This window comes from Strix aluco, chromosome 3 (genome assembly GCF_031877795.1).
Source record: "Strix aluco isolate bStrAlu1 chromosome 3, bStrAlu1.hap1, whole genome shotgun sequence".
Lineage (NCBI taxonomy): Eukaryota > Metazoa > Chordata > Aves > Strigiformes > Strigidae > Strix > Strix aluco.
Window position 1 is genome coordinate 33,206,164 of NC_133933.1, and position 22,512 is coordinate 33,228,675.

General features: G+C 36.9%; 1 protein-coding gene across 2 annotated transcripts in view; it reads left to right on the top strand.

The window, feature by feature from the left end:
* The window catches only part of PLEKHH2 (pleckstrin homology, MyTH4 and FERM domain containing H2), a 60,660-nt gene extending 38,824 nt beyond the window's left edge, over positions 1-21,836 (top strand). Inside the window, exons 17-30 of one of the 2 annotated variants that reach the window (XM_074818035.1) lie at positions 518-697; positions 1,483-1,591; positions 1,695-1,807; positions 4,049-4,228; positions 7,019-7,116; positions 7,589-7,766; positions 9,534-9,689; positions 11,109-11,206; positions 11,587-11,728; positions 12,473-12,618; positions 14,201-14,330; positions 15,246-15,332; positions 17,051-17,188; positions 18,288-21,836. In XM_074818035.1, the coding sequence (XP_074674136.1) occupies positions 518-697; positions 1,483-1,591; positions 1,695-1,807; positions 4,049-4,228; positions 7,019-7,116; positions 7,589-7,766; positions 9,534-9,689; positions 11,109-11,206; positions 11,587-11,728; positions 12,473-12,618; positions 14,201-14,330; positions 15,246-15,332; positions 17,051-17,188; positions 18,288-18,470 (1,938 nt within the window). In that variant the 3' untranslated portion in view covers positions 18,471-21,836. The remainder of the gene's footprint in view (positions 1-517; positions 698-1,482; positions 1,592-1,694; positions 1,808-4,048; positions 4,229-7,018; positions 7,117-7,588; positions 7,767-9,533; positions 9,690-11,108; positions 11,207-11,586; positions 11,729-12,472; positions 12,619-14,200; positions 14,331-15,245; positions 15,333-17,050; positions 17,189-18,287) is intronic. The other variant, XM_074818036.1, reaches the window with a different exon arrangement.
* The last annotated feature ends 676 nt before the right edge of the window (positions 21,837-22,512 follow it).

Sequence of the window (22,512 nt, forward strand, 5' to 3'; positions counted from 1 at the left end):
TACATGTACAACTTAAGACTCAAGTACTGTGATCTATCAGACTGGAGAATGAAACCCACTGAGAAAGTCTGCCACACAAAAAATTGACCTTTTCAATTTATAGCATGAACAAAATAGGTACATCAACAATACACTGCTGTCCTCTGAAATAAGAAGATTATAATTAAAGTTATAGGCTTGACCCAGGGAATTTTTGCTTGGAACCAGGTCTGGAAACCCTGAAGAATTACTTCTCTCACCCTGACAGACATTTATTGCATTAACTAGATACAGAGGCAGACCTGGAAAAGAATTTTTTTAAATCTTGCTTTCAGACTTTGGCACATATCATTCTCCTTCTGCTGTCTGCAACAGCTGGCTTATCTGACATTCCTTGGCAGGACTGAAAATGAATAAATACAAATGGGTATTGATGGTGGTTCATGTTTTCCTTTCTATTTATAGAATAAGAAATATAAAATCAGTGTGCACTGAAGCAAATATTTGCTCTCTCACCACTTCTGATATTTACTTTTAGTTTCCTCTTGGTCAAATCAAGCTTTTTGAGGCGAAGGTTGAAGAAGTTGATAGATCATGTGATTCTGATGAAGATTATGAGGCTAGTGGTCGCAGTTTATTATCCACACATTACACTGTTGTAATCCACCCCAAAGATCAAGGACCCACTTATCTTCTTATAGGATCCAAACACGAGAAGGTAATAAAAGGACTTTTTAATTGAGTTACAGTAACATGTCTGTGCATATGGTGCTGTGATGTGAATATTTCTTAAAGAAGAGAAGGACAATGACCTACAAGTCATCTGGCTTGTAGTTCGATATAGTAAGCAAGGAGAAGGTCCTGCCTCACTAACATCAGTCAGAGTTTGTCTGCGAACAGGTAGGTAATTCTTTTTAAAATAAACAAAAATAAGCAGGCTTGCCTACATAAGGAGATGGTGCAGAATATGAAATATGCTGTAATTGGAGAATTTTGCTTACATTACACTAACTTGTAGACAGACCTGTAGCAAACCTTCTGGAGAGGTTTTGGGATACTTGTTACCAATTTTCACTGATAAGACTAACAGTAGGGAAGACTGACTTACTGAAGTGAAGAAGTGAGAGGTATGGTTAAAACCATTTTTATTATTATTGCTTTGTTGTTCTCAAGTAATCTTGTAGACCTCATTTTGCTTTCTGGCCTTATCCCCAGGTTATCAGAATCTGGCAGTGATAAAAAAGCACTTATGTTAGCTTTCTGAAGAGGAAGGGGAGAATGCCCTGATAGTTAGCCGTGATTTCTGAGGGTAAAAGACTTCTGAAGAGAGCCCTGTCCAATCTTCCTTGCTTAATATTTATAACATGAATGCAGCTGTATTCAAAGAAAGGCAAACTGGGCTTCAACAGGAGTGCATGGTAGTGTTTCAAGTTGAGAGCAAAATCCTGATGAAGAATCTCCTTCCAACATGGAATGAGTAGCTGCTGTGTTTTTCTACTTTAGGACACGTGGCTTTATCATCTGACAGTTGCAGCTGGAAGTACCAGTGTAAATGTTGGATCTGAGTTTGAACAACTTATTTGCAAATTATTAAATACGGAAGGCGATACCAGTAAGTTTGGTTTTGTTTCAACATACTACTCTTCTAACACTTATTTATTGAAGGTATTTATGAACTGAATTAATTGGAAAACCTATATATTTTACCCTTTTAGCTTCTCAGATTTGGAGACATCCTACCCTTTGCCACAGCAAAGAAGGAATTGCTTCCCCTCTTACCACATTGCCATCAGAAGCCTTGCAAACTGAAGCAATTAAATTATTTAAGGTAAAACCATAGCAGATGCCATTTTTATTAACTGACTTACTATTTTAGCTAAAGAATGGCTATTGGTTGGCTTACTAGAGATGTTCAACAGATAAAAAAAAATGGAAAAGAGAGGTTTACTCTTACTTTAGTGGAGGTAACTAGTGGACAATAGCAAAATGTCCCCATATTATCTCACCAAAGACTATCACTTCCAAAATAAAGAGATCAACTTTAGTTGTGAAGGAGCTGTTCAGGCTTCAACTTTTGGCCTTTCTACTGAGGTTATTGATAAAGTGCAAGTTAGTAGGAAAATCCACAGCCGTAATGGATGATAATAATTTTATCATGAAGTTCATAAGCCCCAGAGAACCTAACAGCATGGATGGATCTCTGTATTCAGAGAACTGTATCTGAAATACTATTTTTTCAATTAGATTTCAAGAAGAACTAATGGTAGGCAAAAGTTTTGCTGTAGATATATTTAAATCAGCTAGAACACATTTTAAAAATCAGAAGAAAAACGTAAGTTTAAGCAAGTCATGGATTATTTCAAATTGAGATAGAAGGCAGAGATTCTACTGCTTTTTAATTAAAAAATCTTTTCTTCATATGAAGTAGCTACTCTGAAAAGACTGATTAGGTATTCTAGTAATAGAGAAAATATTACAGAGTAAAATTCTAGAAAGTCTTTCACAACAGTTTTTTGAATTAACTTTTAAAGATTTTGATACACCTTTAAAAATACCCAGATGTATCTCTCTCATATGTAGTAGTTAAAAGGCTTTACAATTAACAGACACATAATGGTTCATAACTGCTCTGCCACAGCTAGTTTTTTGAGAATTTTTGTATGCCAGTATATCTTTCCCAGTTAAAGACCAAATAGGTGGCTGATATCTATGAGAGGGGGTATGCTGTAGTGTCATTACCTTCTTTCTCCTCTCTCCTGCCCTCATGCAGGTAAAACTAGTCCTGAATGTTAACTGATAGCCAGGCTATAAACTCTTATGTCAGAGACAAAATAAAATCTTGCTGTTCCTTTTTCAGTACATTGTGAAATAAATTACAAGTTGGAAGGCATGGAGCTTGGATAAATGAACTTTCTCCACAGAACTTTTACAAGTCTAAAGACCAAATTCCCTGAAGCATCAACTATCTGGAGAATTTTGATGTAATGGTTTGGATCTAGAAAGGAATTCAAGTCAAGCACCATATGTTCAGTCACAGCCACTTGTAGGAAAACTTTCCAGCTTGTTTCTTTGAGATGTTTGAAGCACTTTAAAGAAGTACATCCATCTTATTTTTTGCAATCACGCAGCATGAAAAATCAAAAGGGAATGTACTTCTCTGATAAAAATAAATTTATAACTATTTGAAAATCATTTTCTGAAATATATTTCAGACCTAATTCAAATCACAGACACTTGCCTAAAATAAATAAATAAGAGATGACTTGTGTGACCTTTATTGAAACTTTGTAGAAATGAGTTTAAAGGTCAGGCAGGGAATTGATTTAGCAACAGATCAAGTCATGTTTCAGTTATTCCATTGCTTATAAAAATTAGTCCTGTGCATCCACATATCTTCAGAAAGACTAGATTTGGCTTCCATCTGTTTCTTGTATTTTGCTTATATACCTTGAAAATTCATCAACTATTACATAGTAAGAGTAAATGCAATGAGTGGTACATAAGCTTTCTTCTAATACAGCACAACAAATACTTAACACCTGGCTTTCCTAAGACAGTACTGGGGATAGGAGAGCTCATACTTACTCACAGTAAAAATACCAGTGAAAGCCAAGATGTAAAACGAATGGCTCTGAGTTATGGTTTTCTTATCTGTGTATATTCTGCCGTGTTGTGCTCACTACTTGCACAAGCATTTTACACTGGCTGCCGTTGAGAGCTGTACACTTTGCATTTTAAAGTCCTGTAGAGGGGGAAGCTATGTTCAGCATGTCCTTAAACTTGCCTGCCACCACAACTCTCGCAACTCCTGCTAGAGCTCACTCCATTAGATAGAGTGAAAAGCATGTTTTCTAAGAGGTATTTTTATCTTAAGTCTCTCTGTATAGCTTTTCATCCATTCTGGCCCCTTTTCACCCCTTTTTGCAGGGCCAGCAGGGTTTCCTTAGTCTACTGGTAAACTGACTAATTGTGACTTCAACTATAGCACACTTTTGTTATATAGAATGTCTGAAAGATCTGTTGGAGCTTTTTTGTATGTAAACTCACTTGCTTATTATTTTATATCTAGACCTGCCAGTTGTTTATAAATGCTGCAGTTGACTCTCCTGCCATTGATTACCATGTATCTTTGGCCCAAAGTGCTTTGCAGATCTGCCTCACACATCCTGAACTTCAAAACGAGATCTGTTGTCAGCTTATTAAACAGACTAGACGTCGACATCCACAAAACCAGGCAGGACCAATACAGGTAACCCAGTATTTATCTTAATGGTATCTATTTCAACAGCAGTGAAGGAACTACACAGACTGTTTAGAATGGTAAAGGGGCTCTGCTTTTCTGTAGCATCTGCTTCTTAAAATCAGATAAAAACCTGAACTAACATCTCATTAGTGCTGTGTCTTCCTGAAATGAAGCTGATGCTATCCTCCATCGAAGTACATGTATCTGGTGATAGAGTATATCGGTACCTGTGGTATTTTTAAAGGCTGGACATGCAGTGGGCTATCTTCAAGTTAAGTGTTGGAACCTAATTCTATTTTACTACATCCTTCCTCAGAGAGGTGCTGCATCAGGAAGCTTGGTGGGCTAAACCACATGGCGGATGTCTCTATAGCATGAGTGCAAAGAAAAGCTATAGTGCCACATCGTGGAATCTCAAAAACACTTAGGGTTTCTAATAGATGTCATAGATTCTCTTGTATGTCATGCTGTTCTGCACGCACCCTGCATGCTAGATTATGGATGGTTGCACTCAAAGAGTTGTGGCAAATGGCTCGATGTCCGACTGGAGAGCAGTGACGAGTGGGATTCCTCCGGAGTTGGTGTTGGGGCTGGCGCTGTTTAACATCACTGTTGACGACACAGACAGTGGGATTGAGTGCACCCTCAGCAAGTTTGCTGATGACACCAAGCTGTGTGGTGCGGTCGACAGGCTGGAGGGAAGGGATGTGCCATCCAGAGGGACCTGGACAGGCTGGAGAGGTGGGACCGTGCAAACCTCATGAAGTTCAGCAGGGCCAAGTGCAAGGTCCTGCACATGGGTCAGGGCAATCCCAAGCACAGGCTGGGCAATGAGTGGATTGAGAGCAGCCCTGCGGAGAAGGATTTGGGGATATTAGTGGATGGAAAACTGACTGTGAGCCAGCAATGTGCACTCACAGCCCAGAAAGCCAACCGTATCCTGGGCTGCATCAAGAGAAGTGTGGCCAGCAGGTTGAGGGAGATGATCCTCCCCCTCTACTCTGCTCTGGTGAGACCCCACCTGGAGTATTGTGTCCAGCTCTGGAGCCCCCAGCATAAGAAGGACATGGACCTGTTGGAGCAAGTCCAAAGGAGACCTTGAAGATGATCAGAGGACTGGAGCACCTTCATTATGAGGACAGGCTGAAAGCTGGAGAAGAGAAGGCTCCGGGGAAACCTTATAGCAGCCTTCCAGTACCTAAAGGGGGCTACAGGAAAGATGGGGTGTAGTGATAGGATGAGGGGTAATGGCTTTAAACTGAAAGAGGTTAGATTTAGATTAGATATAAGGAAGAAATTTACTGTGAGGGTGGTGAGGCACTGGAACAGGTTGCCCAAAGCAGTTGTGGATAGCCCCTCCCTGGAAGTGTTCAAGGCCAGGTTGGACGGGGCTTTGAGCAGCCTGGTCTAGTGGAAGGTGTCCCTGCCCATGGCAGGGGAGTTGGAACTACGTGATCTTGAAGGTCCCTTCCAACCCAAATCATTCTATGATTATAAATACATACTTAAAATTCTTCACTTTGTCCACTGCCAGCTATTCACTGGTAGTCAAGTATATAACAATTACATGATCTGAAATTGAAAAGAAAGCCGATACTTACAGTTTGTGTAGAATTAACAGAACTGGAACAATAGTACTTATGATAGAGCAATACTGGCAAAACTAGGAGATGGATGAGAAAATAAAAAAGGAAATTACCATATTAAGGCTTTTGTAATAGACACATTTTGTCCCAGAAAGTAGAACATGACCAGCAGACTTATTATCTAGAAACAGCCCTTATCTGGGATATGGGCAGTATGTGTGCATCACTAAAACAACCACAAAGCTTTTATAACAAACATAGCACGTTCATGTCAGTTAGCACACACTGAAGTTACATAGGGCTGATAGAATTTAAATTAACCATAATCCTTCTTTGGTACTTTTCATATCACTGGCAAGGCTTTCCCATTGATACAGATAAATAAATTGTTGCTATCATAAACCACTGGCATGATTTTTAAGAGTTAACACTTCCAGTAAGATGTTTGCAGCCTCACACTAATTTTTTTAAGTCCTAAATTCATGCTGTAGTCTCCTAACTTGCTTCTACAGCAGTGTCTTCCTGAAACAGAGCCAATGCTATCCTACATCAGAGTACAGATATTTGATGAAAGGGAATATCTGTGCCTGTGCTGTCAAATACCAGGCAAGTCAGATAAATCAAGATAGAGAAACACTATTTTCTAAATTTCAGTATGACGCATTGATACAACTGTGAGAAAAGTAGTTGCAATGTTAGTAAATGTATATCCAGAGTATGAGAGCAGTCTGTATTAAGTGAAGCCTATGGATATAGGTTGAGCAATGAAAATATACCAAAATATTGAATAATTGCTTTTTCAATAGTTACTATTTACTCGGTAGGAGGAAAATGTCTTATGGGTTGCTTCATAATATATGTGACAGGATAGCTGAATTAAAATTGCACAGGCTTCTCCCCACTTCCTAGTGCTTGGCCTTAGTATTTGTTTCCTATGTATTAACTGCTTTTTATACAAACTCATCTGCTTTCCCATTTCCAGCCCCAAAAGAAACATGCTGTACACAAGTAAATAGAGAGCATTTTGGCCTTCTGATGAGGTGACATGCTTATTTACTCAGCTTTTTCCCTGTGTTTTGTTTTTTTATTCCTATTTACAGCTGTATGTTACTCAGTTTGGCACAGTAAGCTGCACTGCTGGCCAGCAGCCACAGCAGGAAGTTTTACTTTGTAAGACATTTAAAACAATGAATGTCTTCCTTTTGTCCAGGGCTTGCAGCTCTTGGCTCTCTGCGTTGGACTCTTTCTGCCCCAGCACCCGTTCCTTTGGCTTCTTAAACTTCATTTGAAGAAGAATGCAGATTCCAGGTATGCCTGAATATTACTACCCAGCTAGTCGACTAGACTTTCTGAAGTACCTTATTTCAAATCTTTCATTTAATATTTCAGATCTTTTGACATATATTTTAAAATAAATTTGAGTAGAATTGTGCTCCAGTGCTACTAAAATGTAGTACATGTTACTTCTATGCATCACCTGGGAAAGTTATCCTTTGTTTTGAAAACTACTCTGCAGTGGAACTCTGTATGCTGCAAAATCATGAAAACCAAAATATGGCAGTTACACAAAACACTCTGAGCCATGTTCATCTTTGGCACAATTCTGTTGGTCCCCGTAGACTAATGCTCTTTCTAATTCCACATGGAAAAATGTGTTGGAAATCTCACAGAGTGAAATCTGAGTGCTACTCCCATCTGGCATCCCCAGAGAGATTTACTCACAGTTTATTATCCTTTCAATCAGTCTCCAAGAATTGCCTTGTTTCTCTTTTTGTCACAGGACTGAATTTGGGAAATACGCAATATATTGTCAGCGATGTGTAGAGCGTACCCAGCAGAATGGAGACAGAGAAGCCAGACCGTCCAGAATGGAAATCCTTTCCACTCTTCTAAGAAACCCCTACCACCATTCGCTGCCCTTCAGTATTCCAGTTCATTTCATGAACGGCATATATCAGGTAATGTGAGGTAGATGATGAAATCTGAGCTCTCCCAACCCCTTGCTGTTAGCATATACATGAAGTAGTATATCAGAAACAGAATTGTGTTAAGATAAACACGGTTCAAGTTTCATCCTGTGCCAGTGCTAGCAATGGCAGGCACAAGGTACTTGCGATCTGATTTGATCAACAAAGAGTAAAGGTTTTGGGAAAAATCTTTAAAAGAAAGAAAAAAATTTAAAACCTCTTAAGAGTGAGAAACACTAAAGCTCTGTTTCTTATTTAACCGGACCACCAGATGAATGAATTAGACTGAAGAAAAGGGAAAGGTATTAAATTCCACTTCCTTTCATCAGACATCTTGAAAGTTAAATATCTCAGTGAAGGCCTGGAAGCACAGCTGTAACTCCTATTATCACTCATGAAGGATAACCATATTTGTTACAGAACAAACACAGCTTCATTCTTAACTGGGGATTTCAGCAGTCAAAGCCTGTAGGAAACTTTCCATGGACTTCTATGCATACTGCTTCACATCCTGGTTTCTGTTTCTAACTGTGAGAGCTGGCTGAAAAGAATTTTTTACAAATTCACAGTATTTCTAGACAGAAAGCAAGTTTTTATATGAAATCAGAGCTATATCGAATAAACTTTTCATTTCAGGTCACAGAAGAACCCTGCTTTTTCTCCCTCTAAGTTTCTTAATTGCTTACTGCTCGACCAGTGAAACAGAAAAAACATGTCTTTAGATCATCCTAAAAGGTTTCAAAAATGAAGTTTGAAGAAGAAGAGGAATAACTACTCAATTAGTTATTTATTGCTGAAAAATGTTTACTTCCAAAGGCTATGAACATTGTAATTAAATACATAAATTACTTCAGTGGGATCAGCAAATATGCAATTATAGTGGTATTGAAAATTCTTTATTCATCACTGAAGCTAGATTCAGCAAATTAACATTTTTTTAATGCCAACCACTGAGAAGCCCAAAACAGAAATCCATTTTCAAAACATTTCTTTAACAAAAGAGTAAAATATCTTCAACATGTCAAACACAGGAAAACACCCTCAAAACAGATTTAATTGAACATCAGCAACTAGTATCTGTATAAAAGCCATTTGCCATCTCTTGCTAAAATGCTTTAATACTAGTAACAACAGACAAAAATTCAGATTTGGGAAAATAAAATTTAGAAGGCTCTATATACTACTGACCTATGTAGTACTGACAGAGGGACATTTGTAACGTATTGCGGATCTGCCGGTGTAGATCTGCCATCTAATATCCCTTTGAAGTCGCACATGATGAAGAATTATTATTTGATTTGATTTCATACGAAGAAGTGTAGGAAATTAGCTTTCTTCATTTTTCAAGTTGTATTTGTCATAAAAAGCTCAGATCCTAGACTGCTTTCTGTTACATAAATTCTGTAGCAGAAATTCAGGTGTAGCAAATGCAAAGAAACCAGTATAAACAAAGAAAATAAAAATACTCTATTTGAAAGCATTTTGACAGTGACTTTGATTTCATAAACAAAATGCAGTAAGGTACAATCTGCTGGGAGGTTAATAATTTTTTGACTTCCCATGTGGAAATCTTGAATCTTTTCCAGACCCTTTATGGAAATTTTTAATTTCCAATGACTATAAGTTATTCACAGAGGATGGAATGGGTCTTCTGTTCCCACTATTATTGTAGAGGTATTATCTTGCAAAATCTTAGATTTAAGGTGGGGCAGGAGGCTGTAAGTTTGATAGCAAAATACATTTTGGCTGCTTTTTTAGGTTGTTGGGTTTGATGCCTCTACCACAGTGGAGGAATTTCTGAACACCCTGAACCAGGATACAGGGATGAGGAAACCAGCTCAGTCAGGATTTGCACTGTTTTCTGATGATCCCTCTGGCAAGGATATAGAGCACTGTCTTCAAGGAAACATCAAGGTAAACAAAAGCCTTTAATGAGCTCTGCATATAAACCAACAAAGTATCTTCATTTTACAGAGCTCTCTTCAGACAATGTAAAGCAAAACATTTTTCAGGCTGAAAACTGTCTTTGGGTTTTTTTCTTCATAACGTAAAAGGAAAGATTTTTAAAAAGCATCACTTTTTCAATAGCTGAATTTCATTCAGTGAACTATATTTAAAAGCTTTGTCTAGGAGACTGATGTTATTCAGAGAAGTAACAGCTGGGTTAAAAAAGAAAAAGTAAGCTGTTACTAATCACAGTTCTTTAAAACTAAAAAGCAATTGGAGTCCAACATGCATTTAGAGATTTCAGTTAACATTTCTGGTATAGCTCCAAAAGATGACCATTTGAGGTCCAAAAAGTCATTGATACTGGGGTGGAGATTGTGGGGAAGAAAAAAAAAGAAAGGGCTCCTTATCTAAATACAGAATAAGTAGGGTTCATTTCAGGATATTTCCAATGTTTGGCTTATCATTGTTCTGAATTTTGAATTTTAGTTCCCTCTATTGCTAAATTCTTTGCAGTAAAGAGTAGCAAAATGCAATATAATCTATGCTTTAGTAAAATATTAGATATTTTTCAAGCCTTTTAGCAACTAATAGATAATGATTTTTTTGTGCTTCTACCAAGTAGCCTTTTGCAGCCTTGGGCAAATGTTCACAGCTGCACTTTGAGTTACAAAGTGCAGTGCAGCCAGGCCTTAGTGACAAACAAGCAGGATCATCATGATCAGCTCCCTCCCCCTACCAGAATAACTACCATATGGAAAGCAAAATGTATAAAAAATGTATTTATTTTCCTGGTAAATGTAACCTCAGAAGCTGTGCACATTACTGTTTCTGGGAAGGCTCTTTCATGAAGGAACGGTGAGATGAAGCCCAGCAGGGCTCCCAGGACCTCCATTCCACCTCTTCCCCATCTGCCCACCTACACCGCTTGTTGTGAACCACTCTCGCTGCCCTTTATAACAAACCTCATACAAACTTTATAGCCGTTACTAGAAAGGGCCTGAAAAACTCCAGCCTGCAGCAGAAAGAGAAGGCAGAGATCAAAGGCATTTGATTAATTATATAACAACTCACTCTGTATAATTACACATTCATTGGCTGCTGCTAAATGAAGTACCTGGCCTTTCTGTATAAGCATGTTATGGCTTGTTTCCAAAGGTAGTATGTGTGTTGCAGGGTAAACAAACAACAAAAATGTTAATTATTAAATGCTTCAACTAAGAAATGCAAGTAAAGTGATCTTTCAGTAAGTTTAAAAATTCAAGCTATGTATGTTTCTGATATGTAATAGTTAAAAGATAGTACAATAAGTTGAAAATTTCTATTCAAAGGTGTTTTCAAAGAGGAATACATGGCAATGTCAGTTTTGTCTTGCTTTCCTTCCAGATCTGTGACATTATTTCAAAATGGGAGCAAGCCTCCAAAGAACAACACCCTGGGAAATGTGAAGGCACAAGGACTGTCCGCCTTACTTACAAAAATAGGTTTGTTTAGCAAGTATAACATCTCTGCCTTGTCCCAAGGTTTGTTTTTAATTTCTGCAAAGTTTCTTCATCTGAAAAATACTGGCTGACTCAAAGCTTGCAACAAACATAGTAAATGGGTGTAACTGGAGAATTTTTTAAAAAAAATACAGGGGTTTTTTTTTAGTTCTTAAGAAGTGAGCAGGGCTGCCAAAAAAGAAAAAAAAAAAGCAACACTGAACTCAGAAGTATTTGCCCACTGGTTCAAGTACAAGTGTTGCTCTGCTAATGTGTTTTGACTCTGACATAAACATGTCGCAGTCAGAGCAGATACTGCTAATCCTCAGGGCTAATGCATTTCCCTATCTTCTCTATTTAATAACTTTCTGTCTTTTCTGTAGGCTTTATTTTTCAGTTCAAGTCCATGGAGAGACAGACAGAGAGAAGCTGCTGCTAGTATATCAGACAAATGATCAAATAGTCAATGGACTTTTCCCCGTAAACAAAGAACTAGCCATGGAACTGACAGCTCTTTTAGCTCAGGTAATCCTTGTGCACTAATGACTCACACAGCAGTTTTACAGATGAAAAACTTGAATAAAGAAACTGGTCCAGGGTTGCTTGACACTCAAGTGACCTTCACCTTTTACACATGATAGTGCGGGAAACAGACTGGGCTGGAGTCTTTGTGTAAGGCTAACTCTGTGCTTCCGTGGAAATGCTTTACAGCATATGCTGCTGTTGGCACCAGTACGGATAAAATGTGCTTCACCTCTTAAACAGTGAGGCCCTCTTGATTAAATATATGTAATCATGTACCATTTCTTCATTCACTATTCCTTACATAATTTCAGCAAGTTAATACACCAAAGTAACAGCCGTTTAATGAAAGCCTAAGACTCCTTTACTAGACACAGTCTTGATAAGATCTGTTTTATTTTTTAAAAATTAAAGGCTCAATGGAAGGTTATTGAAAAAGTTATTTGATGGTGTTACTCAATAAATCTAAACTGGTTTATGTCAGCTGGAGATCCAACAGTTTCAGAGCAGAGCTAGTATTATATTTGTACAATTCATACTTGATATTTAACTTTTTTCCATGGTAAATACGAAGTAGGAAAAATAAAATTACTTGCATGACCCATGACAGTGAAAACTATACATTAATGGACAAACTGGTTTTCATTTTATACTTGGTAAGTCAGAGAAAAAGAGAGCTCATAATACCCAGCTAGAAAATTACTCTGGAGTAACAAAAAATTTTCTTCTTCGTGGTCTTTCCCTTAGGTAGAGATTGGAGATTTTGAACGGCCTTTCTCAACTCCAGCAGGGCAAGTCACTTCCCAGTCCAAGTCCAATCAAACATTAAAACAAGTTTTGGAGAGATTCTACCCTAAGAGATACAGGCATGGTTGTTCAGAGGAACAATTAAGGTGAGATGTATTTTTCAATTCATATTCTCTAAAAATCTAGGAATGAGATGAAGAAGTTTTAAACTGTCACTAAGCACAACTTACTGTTACATCATATTTGCCTAAACCTGTGTTAGAAACTCATTTTCTTACTAAATTGAAGAACCTCTGTATATCTCTAATCTAAACAGAGGACCATCAGGAAGCATGCATTCCAGCAAAAGCTGTACAAGTTACTACATAGTGTTACAAAACCCGGCGATTTTGAAATTCTTGTTTTTCTTATTCAGCAAATCTAAAATAAGTCCGTGCACAGACTAAAGAACTACTGAAGGTAAAGGACATAAGGATCTGATCTGAGTGTTTGTTATTCAAATGTGCAATCTCTGGCAGCCAGTCAAATTGGCAGTATGTTAACTCAGTGGAATTGCTAGTAAGCTATCACTTAATTTAAAATTAATAACCTGCGAGTGATTTCACTCAACACCTACTAACATGAAGAAGAGCAGAGCAGTGTAATGAATTGTTCAAAGTCAATGATACAGCAATTTTGAAGTCCAGTAAACTTCATAGAAATGTCTTCCTCATTCTTCACTACAGGGCTGAGAAAGTTTAAAGCTATTATCATATGCACAAAGTAATACATACGCAGAAGATAGTAGGGACATTCAAAAGTATACACACAACAAATAGAAAGTTACGCAATTAATTTCAAAGAACAAAGTATAAGAGATCCTAGGTTAGAGTAACTCATGGAGAATAAGTCAAACATCTGTTGAACTGTTCAAGTAGTCCCTAAACTACCAGTTGCCAGAGCTGGAAGCCTGTGTCGGGGAAAGAATCACTCTATACCTGCCCTGGTGCTTGTATTCTTTTGCTAAGGGTGCAGTTTGACTTCATAAACTTCCAGTAAGAGTAAGCTGCAAGTGAAAGATCTCCCTTTACTACACATTCCCCCTCCCTTTTCTTGGGCTGCATCTAATAATCTTGTGGCTGCTGGGTGAGTCATTCCTGCAGGTCAGTGTGCTAGAATGGTATTCTGGGGTGGGGTTTTCTGGAGGATTAGTTTCCCATAGGATCATTTTATTGAACCAGCTCACCATGGGGCCACAAAAGAAAAGAACCAGTGTGAACGCGTAATGCATCAGAAGCACCCTTTTTGGTAGCAGCACCCAGATACACTAAAAAAGAGTAGTGTTAAGCCATATCTTTCACATCTATTACTAGCCATGGGTAAAGATATGTGCTAAGCTGGATGGATTTTTGGAATGACAACTGGCATTGCTGTTGAGTACTGATAAAGGTAGATTGATTATCTGTAGAGACATGTTAAAAGCTGTCGTAGACTTTTTCCCTTTATGCTGCAACTGCTACATCAATATTTAATCATAATGTTGCAGAAATTAAAAGATAGTTCATAATTTTCATGTGCATAAAAATATAAAATGACATTTTGGATTTATTTAATACTGTATAAGTGATAGTTGTTATATTAACTTAAATTATCATTTTAACAGATGGATTCTTTTTTGCTCATTAAATTAGCTATGGGTAAGCATTTAAATTCCTTTCAATAACTAAATTACATATTTCATTTCAACAGACAGCTTTGTCAGCGGTTGTCTACAAGATGGATGGCTCTCCGGGGGCACAGTGCTGCAGACTGTGTGCGCATTTATCTCACCGTAGCCAGAAAATGGTCTTTCTTTGGTGCTAAATTGTTTGCAGCAAAAGTAAGAAACTTTTTGAGTGGCGGAGTATTTTTAATATAAATATAATTTGCAAATAGTAATACCTTTTTGTTGAAAATGAGTGTGTAATATATGTGCTGATTGAATCTCTTGTCAAATTACTAACTTGTTTAAGTCATATACTGGTGAGATGTAATAGCCATAGTACTAAGTATGCCATAATAATAACAATTTCCCAATGCACTTATTGCTTGTTTTACGTTATTAATCTAGGTTGTATCTTCCCATTTTCTTATAGTTTGAGACAGACTTTTTGTTTCAGACATTTTTACCTGATAACTAGTACGATATTGAAAAGGCATCCTTAACTGGCTATGGAAGCTGAACCTTGCAGAAACACTAAATGTTGTTAAGAGTATTTAGAGCACTCCCTTCTGTGCTGGCCTCTCTCAATTTCTCTTAAACCACTAGTACCTTAATTCTCTCTTGATTCAAATAACAGCTGTGTTAAACAGAACTGCCACCTCACCCCTTATGTTTATTAGGTAATCCTAATACATAATTTATATATATAAAAATATATAATTTTTATATATATAAAATCCTAATTTTTATATATATAAAATTTCTTATCAGCGCTCTGTTCTTTGCATACGTAGACATATGTGCTAGTGAACAAACTTAAACACCTGCATTTTTTTTTAATTTTATTAAGGAGACTATACATTTTATTGGACTAAGCACGGGAGGAGGCTTCAGGAGTATTAGTTCATAGTTCTGCCACTGGCCGCCTACATGGCTTTGGGCAGCTACTTCAACTCTTTAGATCAGTGCCCTCCCACTGTATATCTCAGTAAGATCTGTGGATGGAGAGAGCTCTATAATAGCTGAGTTTTAATGATTATTTACATATTCCCTCATTTTGAAGTAGTAATTAAAGAACATTTGTCTTCGTAGCCTCTAGCAGCATCCTCAGTTGAGAAGTCCTTCATATGGTTTGCTGTACATGAAGATGGTATAAGCATCCTAGATTACAGCTCTATGGTAAGTGAAATTTCTTTTTTAATTTTGGTCAAAGTAGATTTTAATACTGAGTATATGGAGAGATTCACCACCATACTGCATAAAAGATGGCATTAGCCTTCCATGCTAAGTTATCTAGTCTTTCTCTTAAAGCAAAAATTCATTCCTTTCAAAACGCTTTAATGTTTTCATCATTATAGTAGCACTAATAATAGAAATAAGTAATGAATTCTTTGCACAGGATTTATTTTTGTTTATCAGATATAGTTTTTGTATCTTTTAATGAAATGTCAATGTTTTAATTCAGATGTCAGGAGATCCATAGTTACAGTTCTTACAATAACATTAATTTTCTTTTCCTGGAGACTTCATTTTCTATTATTATTCATAATACATACACTCTGCAAAGAGCAGTTACTTTAAAAGATTGTTATTTTCATTGTATTATTTTTGTTTAATAGTAGGTAATATAACCCAGTGTTATTTAATTATGTCATTTTGGGCTCTGATTTTTCTTTGATTTGCAATAAAAGTTTTCACAGAAAATGACTCATGGTAATCAGTGTAAAAAAGCGGTGCCTGAGAATATCCCTGCTTTAATTTATATCCTGCAAAGAAATAGAATGGCATGGCGCTATTAGCAAGTGCTAATATTGAATATCAGAAAATTAAAATCTCAACTTTATAATTGCACTGATACAGGCCCTTTCATTATGTTTCTTTGCATAAAGAAATACTAAAACAAAGAACATGAGGAGAGCAAACAGCATCTCTGTTTTGCTGTTCAGAGAACAAGCAAAATGAGCTTGCATCAGACTGCAGAAAGTTCTACAAACACTATACTCATAGAGCTAGCTATGGCATTTCTGCAGAGCACTGCCAGTTTACAATATTGGCAGGCCTTACTTGCCATTCAAGAAATGCTCAGTTTCCAGGGAATATTCTGATTTTCTGTAGGAAGGGTCAGAGGTATCAGAAATGATGTTGCAAGAGTTAGAGAAAACACTATTTTGAAATAAGGGCAAAAAGAGGTTTAGTAGCCGAAGGACGTTAAGTCAGTTATTGTACAAATACTGTCTTACAATGAATCTTAAATGTGAACAGCTGCAGCAAATTAATATGTCATAATGATAAATTAAATGCTAATCATAGACTCAAAGGCCACTAGTGTGGTGTTGAGCACTGAACAACGAGAGCCGAGGCATGCAGAGCAGAGGAGCCTTGAAGAGCATTTTTGTTTCATCAGGGATGTGAAAAAAAGAGAACAGAATTTAATTTCAGTTGTGTGCATGCAAACTACATCACCGCACAATAAGTAGTCCTGGAGTTAAATTCCTTTAGATGTCTCGCACTCTGCCATTTAATTTATTTAGACAGTGCTTTGATTTCAAGTGGAATTCCTAAGATTAACTTCTCTCAGAGTCAGTCAAGACTTGTGTAAATTGAATTACATGCTTGAGTTGAAACGTGTTTATAATATCTTTGATCTAATTAATTTGGAATAGAAACAGAGGTCAAACTTACAAGAGTTATCATCTGCAATGGAAATAGTGAAGGTCTGAAGGAAGCTATTCCCAAAATTTACAAATAATTTCAAGATTCATAAGAGGCTAACAACAACATTTTGAAAAATAAATGTGTAATTATATTTTTTAAAGACATATTTGTCATAATCTGTTTTTCCTGCATTGTCCTGCTTATAGCTTTGTGTTTTGTTTTTTTGGGTTTTCTTTTTTAAGCGATTAACAGTTACATATACATATAAGAGTCTGATGACTTTCGGAGGCTATCAAGATGATTTTATGTTGGTTGTTAACAATCCTCAGACAAAGGACAAATCAACAGAAAAACACCTTTTTGCCATGACAAAACCAAAGGTTGGTATATTACCTGAAACAGTTTCCCACCATCTGCAACTATTCTACTTTTTCTAGTGGGTAATCCTTAACAGATGTGAAAGATGAAACACCTTCTTTATTCCAAGCATTCTCAGATTATTAACTTTTGCCAGATGGTTTTAGAGAGCAAAACAATTAGTAATATAAGAGCTAACGGTGACAATACTGATGTGTTCCTTTTCTTTTCATGTCCCTGTCTATAACATTCCAAATTTTTCATAGAAGGACAAAAAAGGCTATTAAGGACAAGAATTATATGCACTACTTAAAAACTAGTCAGTTTGCTTGATCAGCACCAGAAATAATTTTAAAGAAGATATATTTGTGTTCTACTGTGGAATTGTAGAACACAGGATCTGAAAGATCAGTCACTTCTTAAGAATCCTAGGATATTTTTACCTTTGGTAAGGAAACTGTTCATGCTTATTAAATCCAGACCCTCTCCTTCACTGGTAAGATTGACTATATTTTTAAAAAAGCAAAGATTTCAAAGCCTTTTGCTGTTAGTCAGAACAATTTATGAAACAGAATACAAAATTCCACATACAAATTTGGGTCAAAACACAATTCTTCATACAAATAAGCATACTAAAATACATCTGGTCAAGCTTCCCTCAGATTGTGCCCTTATAGGCAAGGTTGTGTGGATTGCAAAAGAGTAAAAAGCTCCCAGAAGTCTTTACTCCTTTTATCTACCCTGTGTCTTTAGTTCTCTGAGCACTAGATATTTTCTAGTAAAACTGAGGGAACACATCATTAAAGTTTTTTTTTAAGAGCATCATCTTTCGGAATTCAAAATCTCTCTCAGAGTGAAAGAAGCCATCTGTTTGAATCACTTAAGACTGTGGAAGACAAAGTATCTAGCATACTAATGGGAATAACATTACACTATTTGCAAGGAGCAATAGAAAAAAGCTCTATCAGGCATCTCCTCTCTCCCCATCATTAATTTGTTTGATAAAGTACAAGTACTTTTCCAGTTGATGGTGATTGTCACTTGCTAAAAAGTTAGCTATTTTTTCAGCAGTCAAAACACATCACTGTATTTTTCAAAGAGTTTTGTATGTTCCTGTTATAGATTCTTGAGATCACTCTACTGATTGCCAGCTATATTAACAACTTTCATCAGCTGAAAGGAGCTGCTCATCACCTCTCTGCTCCAGCATTACTGACACCTCAAAGTGGACAGAAACTCAAGGAAATGGGGAGTCAGCCACTTCTTGCAAACAACAGACCAACTAAATGTCCTACTTTGTTATGAAAGGATTATGTATCATGATAATGCATCTTTGTTACAGGATTTCCACACTGATTTAAAACTTTATGATGTACAAGACGTAGAGCCTAAGCAGGTCCATAAACAAAAGAAAGGTTTACATTCATTTCAGTGGTATAGAGCAGGAGGAGCCCTTTCATTAAAGGCCTGGCCTGAACTGGAATGATGATGAGCCAATTTAAGGATTATGCTCTACTGGTGGTGGCTTGTGCCTGTAGTTCAGAAATAAATGTGTCTTGTTGATAGCAATGGGGAAAGGTGGCCTTGGGAACAATTGTATAGATTTCATTAGTTTTCCAGACATTTACTCAGGGATCAAACTGTCTTCAACTCTTCACATCTATTTTTCAAAATCATACAGGTTGCATAACCTTAATTTTGAAATGGAATTTTTGTTTAAAAAAACCCCAGTCAAATACAAAATATTTTCCACTTCTAGCACCCATCCTCATGTGCAATACAAGCACCATGGGACTAAAAAGAACAAATTGCTTGATTTGTATAATTCTTTCTCCTTTAAAAAAAACTATAAGCACATCATGTAGCTATTATGAATTTAAAGAGTATTCTCATGATACACTCTAGCCTTTGTTATACAGCTATTTTACTTGGCAAATCTTCAGCCTTGGTCTGGTAAACTTCTAAATACTCCCTCTCTGCCCCAGCCTTTTGGAAAAATCTAAATTGGACAGGCACTGCATTTAGTACAGTTTTGTTAAACAAGATCCCGTAACTAATTTCTTCTTTAATCCAGAATAATAATATAATACAGATGCAAGAATGACTCACAATTCAAAAAAATAACAAGAACAACACAGAAGGCCATTGCTTAAACTGTTGTGAGTAAACTTGGAGACATATGTGACATATAAAATCCATGTATAATGTGTATACTGTATAGGACTTGATTCAGAATAATATTTTGTAAAAGTTGTACTTCTTGTTTTTCTTTTGTATCTATACATTTCGTGTTACAATACTAATATAATGTTCTTGCACACTGAAGACTTAATGCTGCATCTGTACTATTGGACCTAGGAGCACCTTCCAGTTGCCTTTTTCAGCTGCAAGCCTCAGTGCTACATAGGGTCAAATACAGAGAAATTACATCCATTTTTTCTTCCAATTCTCACATTTTCATTTTCGTGCAAATAAACCACTTCTGCAGGCTCTGAAATGGATCAGCAGCATACTCTAATAGATAATTTAGGTCCAACCATGGAGAAGGTATTCAAACATAAATCACTGATTTATGTACATTTCACAATTTCCACTTCTGCTCATGCTAATGATCATGGATCATTAACCCCTTACTGCTAGACCTCATCAGATTTTTTTTTCATTACTTAGAACTGAAATAATTTCACAATGATAAATTTTAGTATTTGAAGGTTGAAAATCTCCTTTGGTTTATGACATTTAAACATTTCAGTTATACACATACTCATATTGAAAGAAAAGGAATTTTCAGCTGTTTGCCCTCTATGAAAAGTAGGGACCATCCTCCTAAAGAACTAAAATAGATTGGAAAGGAGATACAGGTTGTAAAATGCACATGCACTTAAAAAGTGGAAAGACAAACTGCCAGGCTGACTTGATAAATTCATTTCTTCTGAAAGCTCTCCAAGTCCTGCCACAGCTACTTCAGTCTGCAGGACTCGAGCACCATTTTATGAATGGCACTATGGGCCAATGCTGTCTCTTGAAAATTACAAGTAAATAACAAGCATTATCTAGATGCTTTTACATTTGCAATGCAGAAAGAGCTTCCTGGCAACTTTCACCCTTCGGCTGTGACTGTGGCACTAGATCCTCTTTCAACAAGACAGGGCCCGCAGCAGGAGGTTTACCTCCTAGTGGGTAGCAGATCTCCTGCCATGGTCAAGGAAACCATATTGGAAGCTACAAGAGACCTTGGCAGCAACTGCAGCATCTTTTTGTGCAGCACCCCGTGTGAAGTGCTGCAGATACTGTGGTGAAATTGAGTTAGGAATTAACATCCCTCTGCAATCAGCAGAATAGTTAACTTGCAGAGTTTTAAGGGGGGCAGGGTGTTTGCAAATTCAAACAGATGCTACTACATCAGTTATACTCAGGTCATAGTCAAAAGCTTCTCATATATGATTATTAGAATCTTCAATTTACAAATACAAAAATCTCCACATCATCATGAAATTACGTAACTGTCAACCTAGAATACTCCAACTAGTAATTATTTCCCAATTGTCCAGTTTTAAATGAATGTGGCACATCAGGTTCTATTAAACAGTTTTCATTAACACAGCCTTACAAACAGCTGCTTTATAAAGCAGTACAGAATCTGTGGAGTATGACCTTCCTGCTCGCCTCTGGGTAGACAGCTCTAGACACTGCTTTCATTCTTAATGTTAAGCTCTTGCTGCTGCAGTATATCCCTACATCATAGTGCCAGAATTGATCCATGCATTAGTTTCCCTTTTTTTCTGCAGCACTTTCCAGACTTACTACCAATAACTGCTCATTATAGGTCACCATTACCATATAGTCTCATTACAAGAAATGCTGTGTTAATTTTTATGAAATCAGTGCCCTGAGAATCAGTTACTGTGACAACGCTACATTAAACAATGAAGTTTCTTCCAGGATTTTGATTAGCAAGAGTGAGGTTTCGGTAGTGATAGCAACCTCCTCAAGCAGACACTTCCCGTCAAGTTAACAGAGTCAGCAAGTAAAGTCTCTTACACACGCAAACACACTTCCAAACACAGCTACACAAATCTCAGGGGGAGTTGTTCCATGTTAATCTAGCTCCAGAGGTACTGAGAGGATACCACACAACAGAAGACAGCAAAGCTGAAAATTTCAGACTCCAGGCAGATAATCTGTTCTGCCTTCCCCACCCAGACCAAGCCTCATGAGTGATCCACATCTCAGTCTTAACCTTGAGTCAACCACCAAAACAATTCATACCGTGCTACCTAAGCCATGACTAAAGCCCGGGTAGGAACTAGACCTTTCCCTCCTAATCTTCAGCAGCAGTGATACGATGGGAACTGTCAAATGAGCAGCCACTTCGACTGATGCTGAAGAGCTTCCCATGCTCAAGGCTTGCAGAACCTCAGTTGGAAAAATATTTTCAGGATGAGATTAGGGTGTGGGCACATGCAAGGAGCCTTCACCTTCTATCATCAACTTCAGAACATCTTTTGTGCTTGCTTTGGGCTAGTGGTCAGAAACAACAATCAGTATAAATGGTCAATGAATCTGAACTTGATAATGACTGAAAGATCACTGGTAACTGTATAAACAATCACATTGATTTGAAAATAATATTTGGAATGCAATGTAAATTAATATGTTACTTGAACTTCACTTTGCCTTGTCAGTTTTTGTGCAGCAGTATTAGTAAGCAAACTGCTCATTTCTAAAACAAGCAAGACCTGTTTACTCCTGTAGTACAGCAGGCACATGATAAAACTTTTGAGTTTTGAATACAATCCACAAAAATAGTGTTTTCTGTTATTTTAGATTTAAATTTGATTTATATTTAAATTTAAAAGAGGCATGTATTTGCTGATAAAAGAAGGCTGGTAGGTGTTTGGTGTTGGAGTTTCTTGTCAGACTAACACAGTTTTTGTAGGTTCTATTTTTTATTTTTTCCTGAAGGAAAAAATTAATTCTTACATAAAGGAATGCACCACTTAAAGCTTTAGGGAGAGCTTTAATAGTCCATACAGCTTAGTACAATCCATTAGTTTGAGTTAATTTTAACTAAGGTGATTAGTAACTCAGTAATAATAAATTAGGAAGAAAGAAGTATCTATTTACAGTTTCTTAGGGCAAAGGAAATGAAACTGAATAAGGTGAAACTTAAAATACTGAAAACTCCAATTGCATTTCCAGATTGGACTTCAGCACCATTTACTAACTGTACACCCTTATGCTGCACTTCCCAGCTCAGATTTGTACTGCAGCATCTTCAAGATTTGCCACCTCTCTGCCAGTGAGTAAATCACTGTAAAATACTTTGCTTTTTAGTCTTACACTC